This window comes from Chenopodium album, chromosome 6 (assembly GCF_948465745.1).
Source record: "Chenopodium album chromosome 6, dcCheAlbu1.1, whole genome shotgun sequence".
NCBI classification, from domain to species: Eukaryota; Viridiplantae; Streptophyta; class Magnoliopsida; order Caryophyllales; family Amaranthaceae; genus Chenopodium; species Chenopodium album.
Window position 1 is genome coordinate 14239312 of NC_137839.1, and position 21417 is coordinate 14260728.

At 31.6% G+C, this 21417-nt stretch overlaps 1 protein-coding gene across 2 annotated transcripts in view; it reads left to right on the forward strand.

The window, feature by feature from the left end:
• LOC145635892 (dnaJ homolog subfamily C GRV2-like) overlaps positions 1-10043 on the forward strand; it is a 32106-nt gene extending 22063 nt beyond the window's left edge. For both annotated transcript variants that reach the window (XM_081687264.1, XM_081687265.1), the window contains 8 exons: positions 862-1320; positions 1398-1743; positions 1823-2166; positions 2251-2721; positions 5224-5348; positions 6893-7016; positions 8058-8126; positions 9623-10043. In XM_081687264.1, coding sequence (XP_081543390.1) covers positions 862-1320; positions 1398-1743; positions 1823-2166; positions 2251-2721; positions 5224-5348; positions 6893-7016; positions 8058-8126; positions 9623-9829 — 2145 coding nt within the window. In that variant the 3' untranslated portion in view covers positions 9830-10043. The remainder of the gene's footprint in view (positions 1-861; positions 1321-1397; positions 1744-1822; positions 2167-2250; positions 2722-5223; positions 5349-6892; positions 7017-8057; positions 8127-9622) is intronic.
• The last annotated feature ends 11374 nt before the right edge of the window (positions 10044-21417 follow it).

Genomic DNA, 21417 nt, shown 5'->3' on the forward strand with positions numbered 1-21417 from the left:
GTTTGGGCATGTAAGACTGAGACTTGAGGGTGCACTGGTACGAAGAATGGAAAAGTGGGACCATGGAGGGGTTAGACGAGGGAGAGGGAGACCGAAATGACTTGGTTGGAATGAGTTAGGAAGGATATGAAGCATATGGATTTGCATAAGAATGAGGTATTTGATCGTAAGGGATGGAGGAGGAAGATTTTTGTGGATGACTCTACGAAATAATCACTTTTTGTTCATGTAGCCGACCCCACTTATGGGATTTAGGCTTTGATTGATTCACTAAGGCGTGCCTTAGGCACTGAAACAATAGAAAAGCCGTTTGGGGGGTTTAATATATAAAAAATTCAAATTTTATCTCTTATATGTCCAGTAAAAGAAAAATAATATAAGGGCAATCTCTGGAGCTGCAGGATTCAGCAGTATTTGAATTAATGTAGAAAAATATCAAATTTTTTATAATCTGGCATTTATTAATCACTCAAGCCCTTTGGCTCCCTTTAGTACCCCATATAAGGAGCCTTTTTAGGTTGATTAAAATAGTTGCTGATCTGCTGAAGAACTACCCAATTGAAATGTCTTCAACTTTCCTGATAGATAGTAATGCTGCCCATCTCCAGTTTGTCTTGAAACTTCTGGCCTCAAGATCAGGCTGGTCTTTCCCAGGGCTCCATCTCACTCCTGCTTGCATAGAGAATACATGCTTTTGGATGTTGAGAGGCTCACAGTGGAATTTCAGACTAGCCATATTATCAATTTCTGATACCTGGACACTGCACCCTCAATTTTCTTTATAATATATTTTATGTATTAATATATATTTTAAGGATTTTAATAGAATTTTTTTTTTCTTTTTTTTTTTCTCAATTACAGATTATATGGAATTCTTCAACACGGTCTGAACTGTTGAAGTTTGTCGAGGAGCAGCGTACATCACAAGGTCCTGATGGCTCATATGATCTTAAAGATTCACATGAATTCACATATACTTCACTATCCAAGGAGCTCTGTGTTGGAAATGTTTACTTAAGGGTCTACAATGATCAACCAGATTTTGAGATCAGTGAACCAGAAGGTTTCTGTATTGCCCTTGTTGATTTTATTTATTCTATAGTACATGAGCAAAGCCTTACCACTTTACTTCCGAGTATTGAAGATTTAAGTACCTCCAAAAATACGAAGTCTGAATCGGAAAATGAATTGGAAGATCAGTCACATGGTCAGCTGACTACTAGTCGTGATGATTCTATAGTTGTTTCTGATGCAACGGTTTCAAAAGAAGATGATTCAAGTGTGCTGAAAAAACTACAGTCTGCGTTGACTTCACTTAAGGTATTTAGATTCCTGTGCTAAAGATTCTAGTGTGAGCTCCTTATTAAATTGTATTTATGGAATTAATTGTGTTGCAGAACCTGCTGACTAGTAATCCAAATTTGGCTTCCGTTTTTTCAACCAACGAAAGGCTTTTACCTATATTTGAATGCTTTTCGGTTTCTGATGCATCCACTACTGGAATATCTCAACTGTGCTTGAATGTGCTGTCTCTCTTGACTGCCTATGCTCCCTGTTTAGAAGCTATGGTTGCTGATGGATCTAGTCTTCTTCTCCTACTTCAAATGCTCCATTCTTCTCCGAGCTGCCGTGAAGGGGCTCTTCATGTACTTTCAGCCTTAGCAAGCACATCAGAACTTGCATGGGCAGCTGCGAAGCATGGTGGAGTAGTTTACATTCTCGAAATTTTGCTTCCATTGCAAGGTAAGATTGGACTGGCTTCAAATTAATGTTTTCACAAAAGCGTCATTTCCTTGTTAATAATACCTACTTCCTTGCACAGAAGAAATATCTTTGCCGCAGAGAGCGGCTGCAGCCTCTTTGTTAGGTAGACTTGTTGGCCAGCCCATGCATGGGCCTCGTGTTGCTATTACATTGGCACGATTCTTTCCAGATGGTCTGGTATCAATAATTAGAGATGGTCCTGGTGAAGCTGTGGTTTATGTCCTTGATCAAACAACTGAGACACCAGAACTTGTCTGGACTCCAGCTATGGCAGCTTCCTTATCTGCACAAATTGCAACTATGGCTTCAGATTTGTATAAGGAACAGATGAAGGGCCCTGTTATTGACTGGGATGTACCTGAACAAGCATCCAGCCAGCAAGAAATGAGAGATGAGCCGCAGGTATGCAATCATGTTTTCGTTATGTAGTTTGTATAGTTTATCTATTTATTTTATTCGTGAGTAAACTCACAATATTGGTCACAGGTTGCGGGAATATATGTGAGATTATTTTTGAAGGATCCAAAGTTTCCTCTTAGAAATCCAAAAAGATTCCTAGAAGGACTCCTTGACCAGTATGTTTCGTCAGTGGCCGCTACACATTATGACACACAAGCTTCCGATCCTGAACTTCCACTGCTTCTTTCTGCTGCACTTGTATCACTGCTACGAGTGCACCCTACCCTTGCGGATCACGTAGGATACCTTGGGTATGTGCCAAAACTTGTTGCTGCAATGGCTTATGAAGGAAGGAGAGAGACAATGGCTTCAAGTGATGCTAAAAATGGAAGTTTGGATGTGGATGGTAGTTATGATACTGAAGATGCTTCATCACAGTCCAATAAACAAACTCCAAGAGAACGTATTCGTCTTAGCTGTTTGCGTGTGTTGCATCAACTTGCAGCAAGTACAACATGTGCTGAGGCTATGGCTGCAACTAGTGCAGGAACTCCTCAGGTAAACTCTGCTGTATTCCCAAAAAAGAGAAAATAACATCAGTACATCACACCAAAGTTAAGAGCTGCATGATAGCCTGTTTTCTATTTTATAATGAAAAGAGTGCATCATCTGCAATATTATGAATTTTTGTTATGTAATGTCATTTTGCATTTAAATTTCAAATTTGAAATGTCTTCCTATTTTTAACTAATATTGTGACATGTTCTTATGCCTGCTTCTAATTATTGAGGAACTATACTGTAAACTTTTGGATCATTAGGATAGAAAATGCTGTAGCATATACTTTAAGTCTTCTATCATATGCATTAGAGTTTCATGTCAATGAATTATGCATATTTATTGTCCAAAAGGAATTTTGTTTGTACAAGTTTGGTTCAAGGGTGATATGTGATTCCTATTAATGTTTTTATGAAATAGATGAAAAACTTCTGAACAATTTTGTGTGAGCTTGTGATAAGGATCTTAATGACCCTACCGTTAAAGGAGGGTGAATCTCGAATAGTTTCTTAACAGATTAATATGTGCATGTCATTCCTGAATCATCTCCTACTTTATAATATAATATTGAAAATCATATTTGTATTGTCAAATCAAGTGTTAGGGGTTTGGGTTGGTTTCAAATGATATGGAGTCATATTGGGTCATCTCTAGGCGGGTCAGTTTTTAACAGCTCTATTAATTTCAGGCAACATAGCTTGCTTTCTTATGTCAATTAGCAGTAGTTGAGTACAACTCCAAGCTTTGCTTTCTTATGTCAATTAGCAGTAGTTGAGTACAACTCCAATCAAATAAGCATATCCACAAGTAAGAGTGTGTCAAAACTATGTTAATATTTAAGCCAAAAAAAATATTAAAAAAAAAAATTAACAAGCAAGCACATCACGTGTCCTCAACCCAAGTCACACATGATAAAGCAGACTTGCCAAGAGAGTCAAATATAAAGCCCAACAAGTCAACATAGATATTAATAGGTGTATGCAAGTATGAAAGCACAATAGTCTTGTCCTTGCATTGGTCCCCAAGCTCCATCAGGTTGCATCATTGCTTTTTAGGGCTTTTATAATCAGATAAAGTGATACATATTTATCAAAAAGTATGAGGTACGGTCTCCAGATAGGGAGATGATTATATTAAGGAAAAGGTGAGCTGTCTCTGTAAGTAAAAGTTCTACTTCTGTTTTTGCTGAATCTTTGTTGAAAGTTGAATGGAGTGATAGTGTTTTGTAGGATAAACATAAACTTATGGGCATATAAGAAAGAGAGTTCCAAAGGTTATGATGTTCCATTGTTAATGAAGAGGCCTGTTGAAGCTGTCTCGAGACTTTGAGTGTGCAATTTGACAATGGATGTTGATTGATTATTATAATTTAATGTTTATGGTGTTACTAAATGTAGCTATCTTATATTCAGAATCCAGGGTAGGTTATTATGGAGTCAAACACCTCTTGAAGGATTTATTTATTTATTTATTTTTTCTTGGGGGATAAATTGGTTTGCAGATCCATCAAACCTAGTTTTCAAATTTTGGTTCTCTACATGAAAGGAATACAAGAATCAGATATATTAGGGCAAAGCTTTTCTATGTAAAATAACATAAAAAAAAAATAGCAAAGAGGAAAAGTATCTTTTTTTAAGTTCATTGTGTTACTGCAGCCAGTTCTAGCATGGAGCCTCAGTTGTGTTTTCCCCGGCTCTGGCTTTAACTTCTGAAGGATTACTGCCCCCTATCTTACAGTCTTTAATGAATTTTTTTTTTAATTTTTTTATTTTTGGTTTGTTGTGGGGATGGAGGGGTTGAGGACTGCTTTGTATGAAAGCTATTTGAGTCGTAAATAAGGATTGAATTAGCTCTTTGAATATAGTAATTATTTATGAAAGTAACTAAAGTAATAACCGCTGAAATAATTATTGTACATGTGTCAACCTCTCATAAAACAATTTCCCACCAAAATTTTATGTGACATCATCTTCTTTTTTTTCTTTTTTTCCCCCCTTTTAAGCTAAAGACTTGGAAAGGGTAGACTAATTATACATTTTATTTTTGCTGACTTGAAATTATTTTTACTTAACAGAACTTATTTTTACTTAACTGCTGAACCGAACTTATTTTTACTGAACTGAAATTATTTTTACTTAATATTATTTTTTTTAAGGTGAAGTGAATAGGGCCTAAATGGACTAACTACTACACTATTTTCTATGGAGTTAAAAAAAAGGGGTTAAAATAATCATTTAATCATATTACGAACAAATAAGCGAAATATTAATTGTTTAAATTGTGCATTGCAAGGGATTTAACTGGTTGGGTAATATGGAACATCGCAAAGTCAGTCTTTGACTTGATATAATTTTTAGCTTAGAGTTACGCATGTCTGGACTGTGTTACATATTATGCTGATTTTCTGATATTGCATAACTGATGATTAAACACTTTCATCTGACTACTCAATGACCTCATATACATATTCATGTGTTCTATCTTTCTACTCCTTTTCTTCAGGTCGTTCCACTTTTGATGAAAGCCATTGGATGGCAAGGTGGAAGCATACTAGCCCTTGAGACTCTTAAACGTGTTGTGGTTGCTGGAAATCGGGCCAGAGATGCACTTGTCGCACAGGGGCTTAAGTAAGTTTTTGAAGTTTGAATTCCTTTTGGCCTATAATTAGTTTTGTATACTTTGCTTCCTCATAGAAAAATATTTGCTACATTATAAAATTTGCCATTCTTTTTCCATGGGTAAGGGAGGAATGGAGGATTTCAGAACTCTGGAATATGTAGTGGGTCTGAAGGAATTTCAGAAATGACCACTGAAACACTTAAGCTAGATTACCTGAAATAGTTCTGATATGCTTTTTTTTTTTTTTTTTTTTTTTGGTTTGGTCTTGTCTGATTTGGTCTCTTCATATGCCTATTCTTTTATCTTTTTGTACATTTGTATAAAAGAAATGACATTATCAAGCAGGCTCTTATTACATTCATATTAATTTCCAATTATTTATTCTCTATATATTTTTTTAATAAGGATTTAAAGATATTGGCAATAAGCTAACGGAGATAAAACCTGATTTGGTGTGATATGGCTTAATTTTTCAAAAGAATAATTGTTAAGTCCCTATTTTTTTTTCAAAAGAATAATTGTTTCAATTGTTAAGTCCCTATTAAGATTTGGTGCATGGTGGATTCCATATTGGTGGTGGTTATTCCTTTGGTCTCCTACTCTCCAGGCAAAGGGGAGATGACAAAAGTCACAGAACTTTTGTATGAATTGTACAATTCTCTATAGTAATATGGACTTTGAATGTTGCTGACTGGAATTTCTTCCAATCAATCTACCCGAGGCTAAATGATTGGTACTCAGTGAGATTTTTTAATAATAATATTACATCATAACTTTTGGATCTGCACCCATATAAATCTAATTTTTATATGTTCAGCTATTTAAACAATCCTTAAACCTTAAGAACTAAGGCAGAAAGGATTTCAGGAGTGGGTTGTTGATTCATAAAATATGCCCCTTTTGTTCCTAAGTAAACGCATCATTTGTCCTATTTAGCCATTCCCATGTAAATGCATGACTTCTATAACTGGTAATTTTGTATAGTGGTTTTAATTCTCTTTCATAGGACATGGTCTCACTCTTTTTTGTTTTGTTCGTTTTTGTTGTTGTTTCTCTCTTATGGCTTTCTATCTATTTAATAGATATGAAAAACCCTTTTATTAGAATAAATTATTCACCCACTTCCCCTACTTTCACAATCTTATTGGTATTGTCCAAAAATTCTTCTAGAATTATGTACCCATACAAGTGATGCATTTTTTATGGAAAGGAGGGAGTAAATATGAGTGTAGTTAACTTTTTTACAATTTGCCTTCCTATCCCTGCTCCCTTGGAAAGTATGGATTCAAATTATGAAATATCCTTTGAAGTTTTGTTTTGAGATGGTTGACAAAGATAATTAATGAGATTGCACTCAATTCAAAAGGACTCAGAGTTGCTTTCCACATTTATCTTCTTACTTTTGTTCATTAAAAAATGCCAAAAAGTTGCTATATGCTTATTATGGTGAGTTCACTGACATGTTATATTTGCCAGTGTCTTTGGATTTTATTTTCTTCTGGACAAACTAGTTTCGATAACTATTCTCATAATTGGTTCGTGATTTGGCTAGGGTTGGGCTTGTCGATGTTCTTCTTGGTCTACTTGACTGGCGAGCAGGTGGAAGAAATGGATTTTGCTCACAGATGAAGTGGAACGAATCTGAAGCATCAATTGGCCGTGTGCTTGCTGTTGAGGTTGTGGTTACTCTATACTGTTAATTTCTCAAGCATAATTCATTTTGAGCCTCAACTCATAAATACATATCAGCCTGTTGACCGAATAACCAATCTTATAAAACTGGATGAGTGAAATCGTTTTAATCCTACGCACTCCGCATTCCACACTATCTGCTTGTCACAAATTCTTGGGTACATTAGTTAGATTTGATATTTTAATAATGTTAGAGAAATGTCGCTTGTGACCAAGATTACTTCTCAGTTTGTACTGAGCTTGGTGTTTTCATGTTCATGTTCACGATTGAGTTCATCATCAAATTGGATTTATAAGTTTGACTTTGATCCTTCAAATAAGCAGCTAAAACATGTTTTCAAACTCAGTTTATGTTGTAACTAGTGTGCTTGACCACAGCATAAGTATCATTTAAACTCAGCTCTAATGAGGCTGCTCTTTTTCTGAATTGAACTCATAAGCAGGATTGATCTCTTATAGCTTGTTTAATTATATCATAGTATCTTATATAAGCTTGGTTCTCTTTACTCTTAACGCAAGTTTAACCTTAACATTTAGTACCTTAAATAACATGACAATAATAACTGAACTCATTTTGTAAAAATAATACTTTAAATATGCCATGAAAAACTAAAATAGCTTCAAACTATCTCTCTAAACAAAAATAAGTGGTCATTCTTGTTTTTAAAATAATTGAATTTGTCATTCTTGAATATAATAACAAATTGTTCATAAATATGCATATATGTGTATCCCACTATCCCTATGTTAGTGTTCAAGGATTCAATCTTATTTGCTGAACAAGAATATATACTTGTTGAATCTTGGTTCATCTGTTAAAATAAATTTTTAAGGAGCTTTTTTTCTAAGCCCAAGTTTAACTTTCACTAATTGTTTTGGATCATTGTTACCCTCCACATCCCTAGTAACTAGTTCTAAGTGACATGTGAAATATTAATCTTATCAGCAGATGTGCTACACAACTTTTGAACATTTTCTTCCTGTATGTAATCATCTAATATATAATTTTTATGCTGCTTATCCAGGTGTTGCATGCATTTGCAACAGAAGGAGCCCATTGCAGTAGTGTGCGTGAGATATTGGATGCCTCTGATGTAAGTTCACTTTTCCTTGGTGTCACTGTGTTTTATTTTTGGGTGAGGGATGTGGCATGTCGCAAAATTTTACTACACGGAGAAGTGAAAAGTTTGAATATAAGATTATCTGACAGCAACATAATAGAAGAAAATAATGAATGGCTTCTTTTTCTACTATCGCTGCTCTTTTCATTTTTAGAGAAGGAAGCCAATTAAGGCACCTGGTGCAATGAGTTAATGGCAGCTTCCTAATTCACACTCCAGCTAGGGTTAGTCTTGTTAATGGAGGTGGATGACCTGAATCTGAATGCTTAATCGGCTAAATGTAACAAAACTTGGGTAATACCTGACGGTCCTGACCAAATCATGTTTTTAAACAAAAAATAAATAAAAAAATGTTGTCCAAACCACGTTTTTTTTTTTTTTTTTTTTTTTTTTTTTTTTTTTTTTGTGAAGTACCCTATGTTAAATCCTGGCATATTTTTAAGCGTTGAATACAAGCACATCCTTAAAAAGTTAAAAGACTAAAAAGTCTCTTGCTTACATCTCCAAACTCTAATTTAGTCATTAATCAAGTCGATGTCTTTAGGAGGGTTGAGATTCCTTACGAATGAGGTCTTACTAAATCACATGTACATTGAAAATAAATTTTAATTTTGAACAACGAGCTAATTCGCAATGCAAGATCAGGTATGCTAACGCGACGCAATTTGATACCTAGTTTGGTAAGTTTAATCCAGAATGGTACCACTCAAATGACATTCACTTTTTTTGGATTGCAGTCCATTGGTTTTGAGGGGGTGGGTGGGGTTGATTAGTAAATCAGGTTACTGTTCTTAATGAAGTAAAAATTTACTTAATTTTTCAATATTTTCGAATGTGTATTATGTAAACCGGTAATTAGTACTTCCTTATTCCTATTTAGGTCGACACGGTTTTTTTTTTTTTCTTTATTGTGCAAATTTAGTTCGACACATACCTAGTTCGACACATACCTACGCAAAGTTAATTATTATTATTATTATTATTATTATTATTATTATGGTAGTAGACTAGTAGGGTATTTATTTATTTTATTAGTTAGTGGGTAGTATGATGTTTTTTTTTTTTTTTTTTTTTTTTTTTATTTTTTTTTTATTTTTTTTTTTTTATTATAATTAGTGTATAGTGGGTTTTTTCTATTATAGTTAAGTGGATAGTGGATTCATGTCATTTATAGAAAGAAATAGAACTGTCAACTAAATAGAGACGAGTTTATGAGAAAATGTGTCAGCTAATCTTGGGCAGAGGGAGTATAATTGTATTAACTTGAAGAAACTGGTGGGGATTTTTGGTAAAACAAAAAACTGCACATTTTTTTGTTATATTCTTTCAGGTGATTTTTGCCTTATAGTGTATACTGTATAGACCATATAATAGATTACCACTTCTGAGAGTCCGAGACTGAAGTAGTTATCCCTCTAGTTTCAGTGTTTGGTTATCTAAGAATTGGGTGTTTTAACTTCTTTTTGCAGGTATGGAATGCCTACAAGGATCAAAGGCATGACCTCTTTCTTCCTTCGAATGCCCAATCTGCTGCTGCTGGTGTTGCTGGCCTGATTGAAAGCGATTCTTCGAGAATGACATATGCCCTAACAGCACCCCCATCAGGGCCAACACAACCCTCCATAACAAGGTCATCTCCGTCAACATCAAATGGGGGGCAGGACCTATACCAATAATAAGAACTATAGACGAGTCTTTTGGTTTCTCTAAAGGACCTTGAAGTTCTGTGTATAGGTGGTTGTACAGTTTCTCATTTTATTTTGCTTTCTCATTTTTTGTGGCCCGATCTTGTTCAGATTTGAGTGGGTTTTGTATAGGTATAACGCTACGATCATTGTAAATGGCATTTTTTGCTTTTAGTCCGAAGTACAGTAGATAAGCAAGTAATTAGCTGGTGTTACCACTAACCACTAACCACTTAACAAAACCTGTTTACTGCCTCCAATACCCCTAGGATTTTATAAATACTCGTACTAATATTTTGGGATGAAAGAAACAGTTAACTTATGAAGAAATAAATACATACGAAGTATATTTTTGCCATTATCATCGGTTTTTGTTTAACTTTAGTATACATTTTGCAATATAGGTTTTAGTACGTTCCATTTTATGATACAAATTATCATTTTTGGAATTAGTTGCTCCACATCACAAAAATCTTGATTAAAGTTGGGTAGAGGTCACAAGTTCCCTAGATTTGCCTTCCTCAGCACCACTACCACTACCACCCCACCAGCACTGTTCACCACTACCACTACAACCCCAAATTCCCTAGATTTCACATCTTAGGGGTGATGTTGATGAGGTTGTTTTGCTTTCCCGCGATCTCAATTGGGTGATTCTTCCCCTAAATCGAATTAAGTGAGAATTTTTTTATTTGTTGTTTTGGATTTTTGATGGGTTGTGTCTGAATTTTAATTTGTGGTGAATTTGGGGTTGTCTTTGTTAGGATTTGTTTTTTCTTGTTGATTTGATTGTTTAAGTGATTGTTCTTTTGATTTTTCTAGGTTTTCTTTGATGGGTTTTGTTCAATTTGAGATTTTGAGTTGAATTGAACATCTTTTTTAATGTAAATATATTAAAGAACATACTGTATAATGATAATAACATACTGTATAATTTAAACTCAAAGAATATATTATGCTCGCGCTCTTTATATACGTGTATAATGTTCTTTTCCACCCATATTCTTTAAAATATGCATAATATTGTTTCCGGGTGAACCATATGCCCGAGTGTACCAATTTCAAAAATTTGTCACATGTTGAGAACTCCATTTGAAGAAATAGCAAAACGAGACTCAACTTGCCAGAATTCTTTTTTGAGAAATTAATTTTTGTTCTAAACTGAACAAAAAAATTGAAAAGGGCATTTTTTATATATATAAATTTTGTTTTGCTTATTCTTTTTTGTTTTTCCTTAAAGTTTTTTATAATTGCTTTTTTTGGATTTACCTTTTTGCCCTTATTAGAGTCTTCTGACTCTGACAGTTAGAGGAGTCGGACTGGCTGAAACTTACAAACCCTATTATCTATACTAATCTATTAAAAGGCGTTTCTAACAGTTTCCACGTGTCACGTAAGGATAGGGAGGATCGAACCTTTAGCCTCTTATAAGAAAGATAAGAATTTCACCATCTAAGCCTATTATCAAGTATGTTATTAATATGTAAAAAAAAATTATATAAGTGCAAACCACAAGGTTCAGTTAACAAAATATACTTAAAAAAATAACTCAATTTTGGTCTAACAATGACAATTACATTTTTGAAAAATTTATTGATTACACGTCTAAAACAGTAGTAACTCGGGGCCATGCCCGTTTCTGAGATTTTGGTGGTTAGGGGCAAAAACATAAATCGGGGCCCTGATTCACATATACTATATAAAATTTTAAAATTGGTTATGAAAAATGAAAATACATATTTTATTATGATTAATAATCTTTAAAAACATCAAATTTCATAAAACATTGAAATTACATTCATGAAACTCTCATTGAAGTAATTACACCAGCCGAACCATTCAAACCAAGTATCCAACCAATCAATTAGATTTTTTTTCTCCAAAATTTGTAATATTTGAATGAAAATAGTTATATAGGTTAAGAAAAATATAACTTAATACAAATAAGAGATCTTGATGAATAAAGTTGTGTATGCACCATTCAAAAAAAAAAAAAAAATAGGGTATGCAAAGAGAATTATATATAATTAGATAAATTCCCGTTGAAAATTGAAGAGTAAAATGACCGTTTATTATAGTTTTCATCTTCAATTGAATCGCAAAAGAGAAGGAATTTAACTAACTAAAAATTGTAATGAGATACATTTTGAAAAATCAAATTACCAAAAACGGGGGTACAGTTAAAATTAATGACATTTTTTTTTAATCAAATTCACTTAGGAAAGTGAATAATTTGGGCAAAAAATTAGGAAAGAAATACATTTACCAAAAATACCATTTGGTATTTTGGAATTCTACAGTACTATTGTAGTATTATACAGTACACACTTGTTGTTTTCTTTCATTTTTTTTCAAATGTATATATACCTAGTATTATTTAGTACGAAGTATATTTTTTTGGGGCCTTGTATTGTATTGAAGCTGGGCTTTTTAACAAGGGGCCTAGGCAGCCGCCCCAGCTGCCCTTCCCTTGCTACGGCCATGCTCGGGGCAATGCCCGGACAACTAACTAATTACTGATGAAATCCGACTTGAATTGACATTCTATATCATCACTAGCTGAAACTAGTGGAAATTGACATTCATACCATCATCAAGTGAAACTGACAGGAAGTTACATTCGTTATCACTATCAACTGAACCGGCCCAAGAATACTTGCTTTAAAAAACAGCTAAATTTGAAACACTACTCTTACAAAAATAAATAAAATAAAATAAAATAAAATAAAACAAACTGAAACACTACACTTTAAATCAGTACGTGAGCAACCTCTTTGACTAATCCTATAGCACTACAATTCTTCTTGACAAAGCATCTAGAATAAATTACTCCCTTCGTTTTTTTTATTTGCATCACTTGATTGAAAATTTTAAAGTACACCCAAGTGTACCAAGCATGGTGTGCCAAGCATGATACACCATGATGAAATGTACAAAAAAAAAAAAAAAAAAGATTTTGCTTGCTTAATTATAGGATTCTGTTACTCTTTTACAACAAAAAAAAGGCATTCTGTTATTCATTCCACATTTATTCGTGTATGAGTTTTCAAAACAGGGGAAAATAGATATAAGCCCGTGCGATGCACGATTCTAGTAAATATTTTTATTAATTTAAGATTTTTTTATATATGAAGATCATTCATTAGATAATTGGATAAAATTCCTAATATCATAAGATAATTTTTTTTAAAAAAAAATTTAACACTAAAGTTATCTTTTGTAGGTTTATTTATTTTACGTGGCGCTTGAATTTAAAATTTCAAAACTTATTCTTTAATTTTGCTTAGGTGACAATTTAATTTTTTAATAAAAAATAAATGACAAATCATTTTATTTATTGGTTAAAATAAGTCCTTTGCAAATGCGTTTTTTTTATATAATCGTTCTCTTTCAAAATGTTAGTCTCATCTAGAATATTTTAACTATTAAAAAAATTAGGGGAATCTTCTAATTAAATTTCTCTCTATATATAAGGAAAAACATAGTGATGTGAGATTTAGTTTTATTCGTTTCGATGAGTACATTATTAATATCTAATTTTTATAATATTTGATATGGAGAGATTAAAGATATTTACGATCAAAGATTTACATCCATATATGTAAAAAAAGATATTTATTAGTTTTTTAAATAATTTAAATTTTAATTGTTCATTATTCATTATTTTTACCTTAGCTAGATGGCAAAATTCTTAAATCTTATTCGTCACTTTTTCTTAGGTGGCGAGTGAATTTTTTAATTCTAAAATAAATTATTAATCTAAAATTTCATTGGTCAAAATAATACCTTTTCTTATGTGGCGCACCGAATGCTTCCGAAAAATGCCTACATTATTTATATATATATTAGATTTTTTTAGAGAGAGGAATTCAAATTTTAGAGAGAGAAGCTTAAGGTTAACAACAACAATGGTGGAAAAGGATGAATTTCGTCATGATTCCGATCGGAGATTTTCATCGGATGATCATAATGAAGATTATTTTGATGATGATGGTGAATTCGTTGAATTTGAATCAAAAGAAGAAGGTAATTTATGTTATATTTACATATTTAATTTAAATCAATGTTGTTTATATCATAAAGACTTGCGTGGACCTGGTCCACAATAATATTATTGTGGACCCGATGTCTATACACACGCAACTGACATTATATTGAACATAGTGACCATTATTTTTAAGATAGTAACCTTATTTTTAACCTAGTAACCTTTATTAAAACTACTACAACGTTTAATAATATTGTGAACTTGAAATATGACGCTATTACCCTAATTTTAACATAGTGGCCTTTATTATTCATATTGATCAGTATATAAAATATTTCATTACAAAAATAACCACTTAGGCATATATATTACCAAAATGATTTTTATTTCAATATAGTTACCTTTTTTTTAATTATAGTGACCCTTTTTTTATTAATAAAACAACCATACTTTCTCTAATGTTAGTGGTCCACAATAAATTAGTGTGAACCAGGTCCATTTAAGAATTTGTACATTTATAAACAATATTGATATGAAATGTGATGATAAATAATTGATCTGGATTTCTGTAATTTTTTCTTTAATTATGACATTCAATTTAGAGGATGAAGATGATGTTCTTTATTGCATTATTTAATGTTCTTTGACAATTTGATTCAAAATTCATTGTAAAATTATTAATAATTTTAATTTGTCACTGCAATAATGAATGTTGATATTATTTTATTTATAATTTTGTCGATTACATTTGTAATTATTTAGACTACTAGATTGATGTTACTAGTAAAAATTATATTATATTAATTGCATAATATTTCAATTAGGTGATGTACTTCTTATAAAAGGTCATGTACATTGTATATGATTATATGATCATCCTTTTATAATATTATGTACATTTTATATTAGGATAAGTACGAAATATTCTTCAATTGATTATATTAGTATCTAGCTTTCAATAATATTTAGTATTTGTATTTTTTTTTCTTCTAAATTTGTGTTATTTTCAAAGGTCGAAGATGATGTTCTTCAAAATATAATGAATGTTCTTTTATTTGTTTGATCCATATCATATTTATCTTTTAAAAAGGAATAAAATATGTACTTTTGAGTCAGATTAATATATGTTCTTTGAGTTTGAACCAAATGTTCCTTACATTACCAATTATGTTTTTTAAGGTATATATAGATTATAAATGTTTTTTAGGTTTTAATTATATGAAGTATGTTCTTTTTACTTGATAGTACGTTTTTTAGGTTTTAATTACACGAAATATGTTCTTTTTACTTTATAATTTTTTTTTTTTTTGAAACAACGTATACGTGTTCTTCTATGTTCTTAGAATAATTTACATTTTTTTAAATATTAATTTAGAATATCTAATAATTATGTTTTTATTTCTTTTTTGTGATCAGGATTATGAAGGTTAATAAGAAGTTTTTGGGACAATGATGGACATTTAGATTTAAACATCATCCATAATATTAAGAAAGAACCTCCGTGTTATTGATAAAGAACATGATACTATCATGTAATGAACAACAAGTACATTAAACTTATCATCAAAGGACATGGATGGTTAAAATAATTTATTAGAAGATTCAAAAAGATCATTATATGATATAATAATGTATATATGGAAAACGAACATTGTTAAATTATACAAAGAACATTACAAGTTATACGCATGAACATACCAAATTAAAAATGAAAATAAGAAAAATAATAATAATGAACGTGATATTATTATGAAAAGAACATTATTTAAATTTTGACTAGCATGAAAAAAATTTGAAAATGTAATTTTAAATTTTAAATTTTGAAAATTAAATCTTGACTTATGTTTAAGAAAAAACAAAATCTCGTCGAGGATAACTATTATCAAAAACTGATTTTCTTAAAAAGATTTACCATAAGATGTGAACTAAAAAGATAAATAGTAATTATCTTTTACTTATTTAAAATCTATGCTAAAAAATTGTCATGTTCTTTACCTTTTAACGGGATGTTCTTTTCACTCTAATTATTTGTTCTTTACATTCCATCTCAAAGATTTAAAATCATTGTGTTCTTTATGTGTAAGTACTATGTACTTTACGGGTGTACCTTGCTCGGTACACTTGGGTGTAGGAACCATGCATTGATAATCTTTGGGTTCGTTCTGTCACTGCTAAATATCTAGCTCACAAATCTTTTTTTGATATAGTCCTCAACCAAAGGACTCTTGGATTTGGAAAAAGATTCTTCAAATTCGCCCCCTCCTACTTCGTGGCCTTAGATGGAAAATTGGTAATAGTACTAGTGTTCTATTCTGTCTCAATAATTGGTGCTCTTCTGAAAATTTTATTACTATGCTTGATTTCGATACTTCGAATATCCAAAACCTAGATTTTACAGTTGATCATTTTATTTTGGAAAATAATGAATGGGATATTTCTACTCTTTCTCTTTATGTCTCGTCTAATATTGTTCATCTTATTAAAGGAATCTCACTTCCCTCTTTTGTTATTCAAGATGAGCCTTGTTAGGGTTTCTCTAACAATGGTGATTTTACTGTCAAATCAGCTACTTGGCTTGCTCATTATATCTCTTCTTATACTAAATGAGAACTTTCTTGGATTTGAAAACTTGATATATCTCCAAAATTGAAAATTTTTGTTTGGCAATTTCTTCATAATGCTCTACCTACTAGAGCTAATAATCTTGCTCATCGTCAGTTCGATATTCCTTCTATGTGCCCCCTCTGTAATTGTCATGATGAAACTCACGGTCATCTTTTTCTATCTTGTTCTTATACTTCTCAATTTTGGAATGATGATGCAACTATTCGTTGGATTGGTCGGGTCCCTTTAACTACTGGTATTTATTTGCTTTTTAAAATATTAAAGGGTAATTTCTCTATGTCTCTAAAAAAAGGTTATGACTTCTTTGTGGAGTATATGGAAAACTAGGGATTCAATGATTTTTGATGAAATTCCTTTTTCTCATATGGCTATTTTTTCTCGCGCCCAAAATTTTTATCATGAATGGCATTTCCTAGTTGATTTATCAAATTAACGTACTGTAGTTCATTGGTCTAGTGGTGTTATTATAATGTTGAGCAACAATATATGATTGTGCCATCCCCTTATTTATCCTTATTACTTGTTGAATCAGATTCAACGTAAGGTTGGCGTTAACTCCATCTTCTTCATCTCACATTAACTCCATTTAAGAAGCTGAAGCTTTTTTCTTCACATTCATCTTCTTCATCCTCACCCACCTTTCACAGACGACACCAACACCTTCCACCACAATTTTTAACTACTTCGCCATCGAAATTAGCGAAAATCCTAAGAAAAAGGGAGAACTAGAGGGCATGGTCCACCCCGAAAGGGTGGGGGTGACATTTTCCTCCATTTAAGGGCATGTTCTCATTGATTGAACTCAGCTGAACTGAATTGAGCTGAACTGAACTGAACTGAGCTGAACTGAACTGAATTAAACTGAACTGAACTGAACTGAAATGAATATTTTATAAGAGAAGGAAATTAGGAGCTGAATTGAACTGAACTGAACTGAGTTGAGCTGAACTGAACTGAGCTGAGCTGAACTGAACTGAACTGAACTGAACTGAACTGAACTGAATTTCAACGTAAGAGAACAGGCCCTAAGTTGCCCTTGAGCCCGAACCTCTCCATTAAAACTTCTAAAATTTTCATTTAAACTCTTCGAATTCAAGATCCTCCATTATCATCGTTCCACAAGCTTTAAATGTGTTAACTTCTTTTATATTTGAAATTACAAAATTACCCATATATTAATGCAAGAACGGTCTATTTTACCCTTAGATAAAAAAAAATTATTTTACCAAATAGATCAACTCGTATATTCTCATTATAATACATAACTTGTCCATTTTATTTTCATATACATAGTTGTGAAATGTAGCTTACAATTTCTTTTTTGTACAACATTTATGATACATAAGGTCATGTTCACCTTATCTTACTTTTTCTGAACTGAAATTATTTTTATTAAACTGAAATTATTTTTGTTAAACTTAAAATATTTTTACTAAACTGAAATTATTTTTACATATTCTCTTTTAACTATTCAAAAAAAAAAAAAAAAAAAAAAAACTAATTCTCAATTATATTTCTTCTTTAAAATTACTGATTTTTACTTAACAAATTTTGTTTTTACTAAATTGAACTTTTTATTACAGAATTTGCCGAATATTTTTTTTTAAGGTGAAGTACAGTGAACATATATAGCCTCATTGTCTATTTCATTTATAGCTTTTTTTTTAGATTATTTGACCTCTTGAATATACAAGGGTTCTCAAACCACCACAGCTTGCATCTCAGTGTGATACTTATTTAAATTTTAAATAATCATATTTTAATTATAGCAATTTATAATTAGAATATTAATATGATATTTTTATAATTGTATTTATAGTAAGGAATAACTCACCCTTTATTAAAGGTGGACTATCCCCCAATTTTACCACACAACTCTTTTATCTTTTTTTTTTTTTATCCAAAATCACACAAATGTTATCTTCTTCCTCTAATCACCATGCTCCCTGCTACCAACCGATATACTCCTTACCCCTTCACCTCTGAAGATTTGAGAAAATTAACACTATACTTAATTTTAATTAAGGCATTAGTAGTTTTGTTCATGGCAATGATGATGTTCATCATCATACATGCTGGGATTTTTACGACAAAAAGAACAAAGTGCACGTGGTTTTCATATTGCTTTTAAGTTCTTTTCGTTTCAATAGATTATAAGTGCATTTGGTTAAAATGCATGTGCATTTTGTAATTATCAATAATAAAAGCTGAAATTTGATTAGATTGAGTAAATAGGATTCTTTTAAAACACACACATGCATGCATGGAGATGGATAGGTACGTATAGTAGTCGATCACGGCTACTAGTGATGCTGGTGGTGGTCAGCCGATTATGCGTGAGGGAGAGTAGAAGGGGAGTCATGAGAAAAGAGGAGGAAAGGAGAGAAAGTTGGGGGGTTTACCTTTTTGAAATCAATTTGTCCAAAAGTGTGAGATTTTTCATACGATGGGGGTACTTATATCTTTCTCATTGATTAGAAATACAATTGTGTTATTAATTAATGAAAAGACAAGTTTGCCCCTCTACTTTTTAATAATAAAATATACTAAAGCATACTTAAAATATTCTAAGTAAACCTTGTGTAATTTTAAATCAGAATTTAATATATGTTTTCCCCATTTTTTAAATAATAAATATTATTGACTTAATGGTCACGATAAGAAAATAACATTTTCGTAGCGATTATTTTAATCTTTAATATCGGTTGTTATTGCAACAAAAGGCTTTCCCAACGAATGGTCATTCGATACAATATCCCCCGTTGTCTTAGCCTTTAGTAGTGGTTTTTAATATCGCTGGGGTTGGTCTCAGTAATCGATACGAAAAATTACATCCAATCGTGGTGATTATTGTAGCGATTACAATCGCTATAAATGTTTAACTCATATTCTTCAAAAAAAAAACATGCATGATCTTTACAAGATTCGAACATGCAACCTCAAACTCTTATATTAAATGTTTCACCAATAATCTATGACATATTTTATGTATTCTTTGTCAAACAATATTTATATATCTAGTGTTGAAAAGGCTTTTCGTATCGATTTTTAGAATTTAGTGGCGATTGTAAATGATACGATTTCTCAAAATTATATAAATGTGTAAAAATAGTGTGAATATGTATTATTATGTTTTCCGTATCGATTTTATATGGGAAAACCATGACGATTGTAAAAATGATACGACATACTTAATTATTTCACAAACATACTTGAATTGCATATTGTAGCGAATGTACAATCGCTACGAAAAGAGATTTTTCTTGTACTAGGTATTTAAAATACATATTGTAATTATTAAATTAACTTGTAAAATGCTTAAATCTATAGGGTATTACATCATACTTTTAAAGTTAAAAACCTCCAAAAGTTTCTCCTTGTAGTGTCCATCTACAAAAAAACGAACTTAATAGTCTTATCGCTTAAAAACCTCCAAAATTTTCTCCTTGTAGTGTCCTTCTACATAAATTCAAATTTAATTGCCTTTATATACAAACTTAATAGCCTTATTAGCTACTAAAAAACACGAACCTAGTCAATTATTTTATTTTCAAATAAAATATTAATTTGATTAATTTAAAAGTTTCAAATTTAAAGGGTGTTAAAAAATGGTATCATTCAGGTTTCTCGTAGCCTGAGTTAATGTTGGAATCTTCATATCCTATTGTCGATATTAGTGATTTAAATTATATTTTTTGATTTTATGTAAAAAAAAAATTGTAATTTTATAAATAAAATTTCTAAAACTGTTTTTTTAATTGAATTTTTAATTAATTATTACTTTAGAAATTAATTAACTCTAATCATGCTTACGGCTAAATACCCCCTTTACACCCCATTTTTTTTCCTGAAAATTCATTGTTAACCCTCAAATAATAATTTTTCATCTCTATTCTCCCTTATGCCGTGAGCTTCAACCATCATTGTAGCTAAATCACTCAATTGTGCACAATGTTGAATAAGGGTATAATATGGGAGAAAGTAAAGATATCTTAGCCCAAAAAAGGGTTCTTTGTGTTGGAAATAAAGAATGGAACTTTAAAAGGTCAGACATGGGCGCTCGATTGAGCGGGCATCGCCCGACCGGGCGCAAGAAGAGTCGTAAAATTCTGGAATTCTGCCGCCTGATCTGGCAAGGTCCGCATATTGTATTTCTCATGTCTCTTGATTGTTATATTTTCTTCCGTGTATTCATGTCATCATTTGAATGGAATATATTTTAGCATGAATTATGTGCACTTTAAGGAGGTTATAAAGTATGTCTTGAGTGGAGTATGCTAATGTGTTTAGCAATGTGATAGAGACATACATTGCATTTTATCTTAATATAGCATATATTTGTGAATAGTTGAAGTGTAATATTTTACAAATTTAATAGGGAATGACTAACGTTGTTTAAACTTGTTTCATCTTTTAATAAGTATCTTTTTAGATATGAAGGTTGTGAAATAATAATACACTAACTTTCAGGAAAAGTTGTTCAAAATTTCCAGAAGGCAAGTGTTGGTGATTGATGGTTGATGAAGAAAATTCACTAATGCGTCTATGTTATCTTCTAGGATTGGACTTGATTATGTTTTGAAATTTCAAATTTTGGGTTGTCTTGTTACTTTATTCATCAAACGGTGAATGTGGCATGTTTTCTAACCATTTGTGCGAATTAAGTTGATATTGGTAACATGCTACTTTTCCTTATTGGAAAAGTATTCTAGCAAAAATAATTTAGCACTATGGTAAGGAAATTTTAATTTGAACATGTAACAATCCTTGACAACTTGTGGACATGTTGAAAGGGATAGGCCTTAAGCCCATGTGGAAAGATTAAAAGCATTACTTTCTTATCCCTATGGCATGTGTTGTAATGCTTGATTGAGGTCGAGCTCTTTTGAGTTCTTCATGGATCAATAAACCATTTATGTTGGTGCTATTTGAGATGCACTTGATTGATCTACCGTTTGAGATTGAG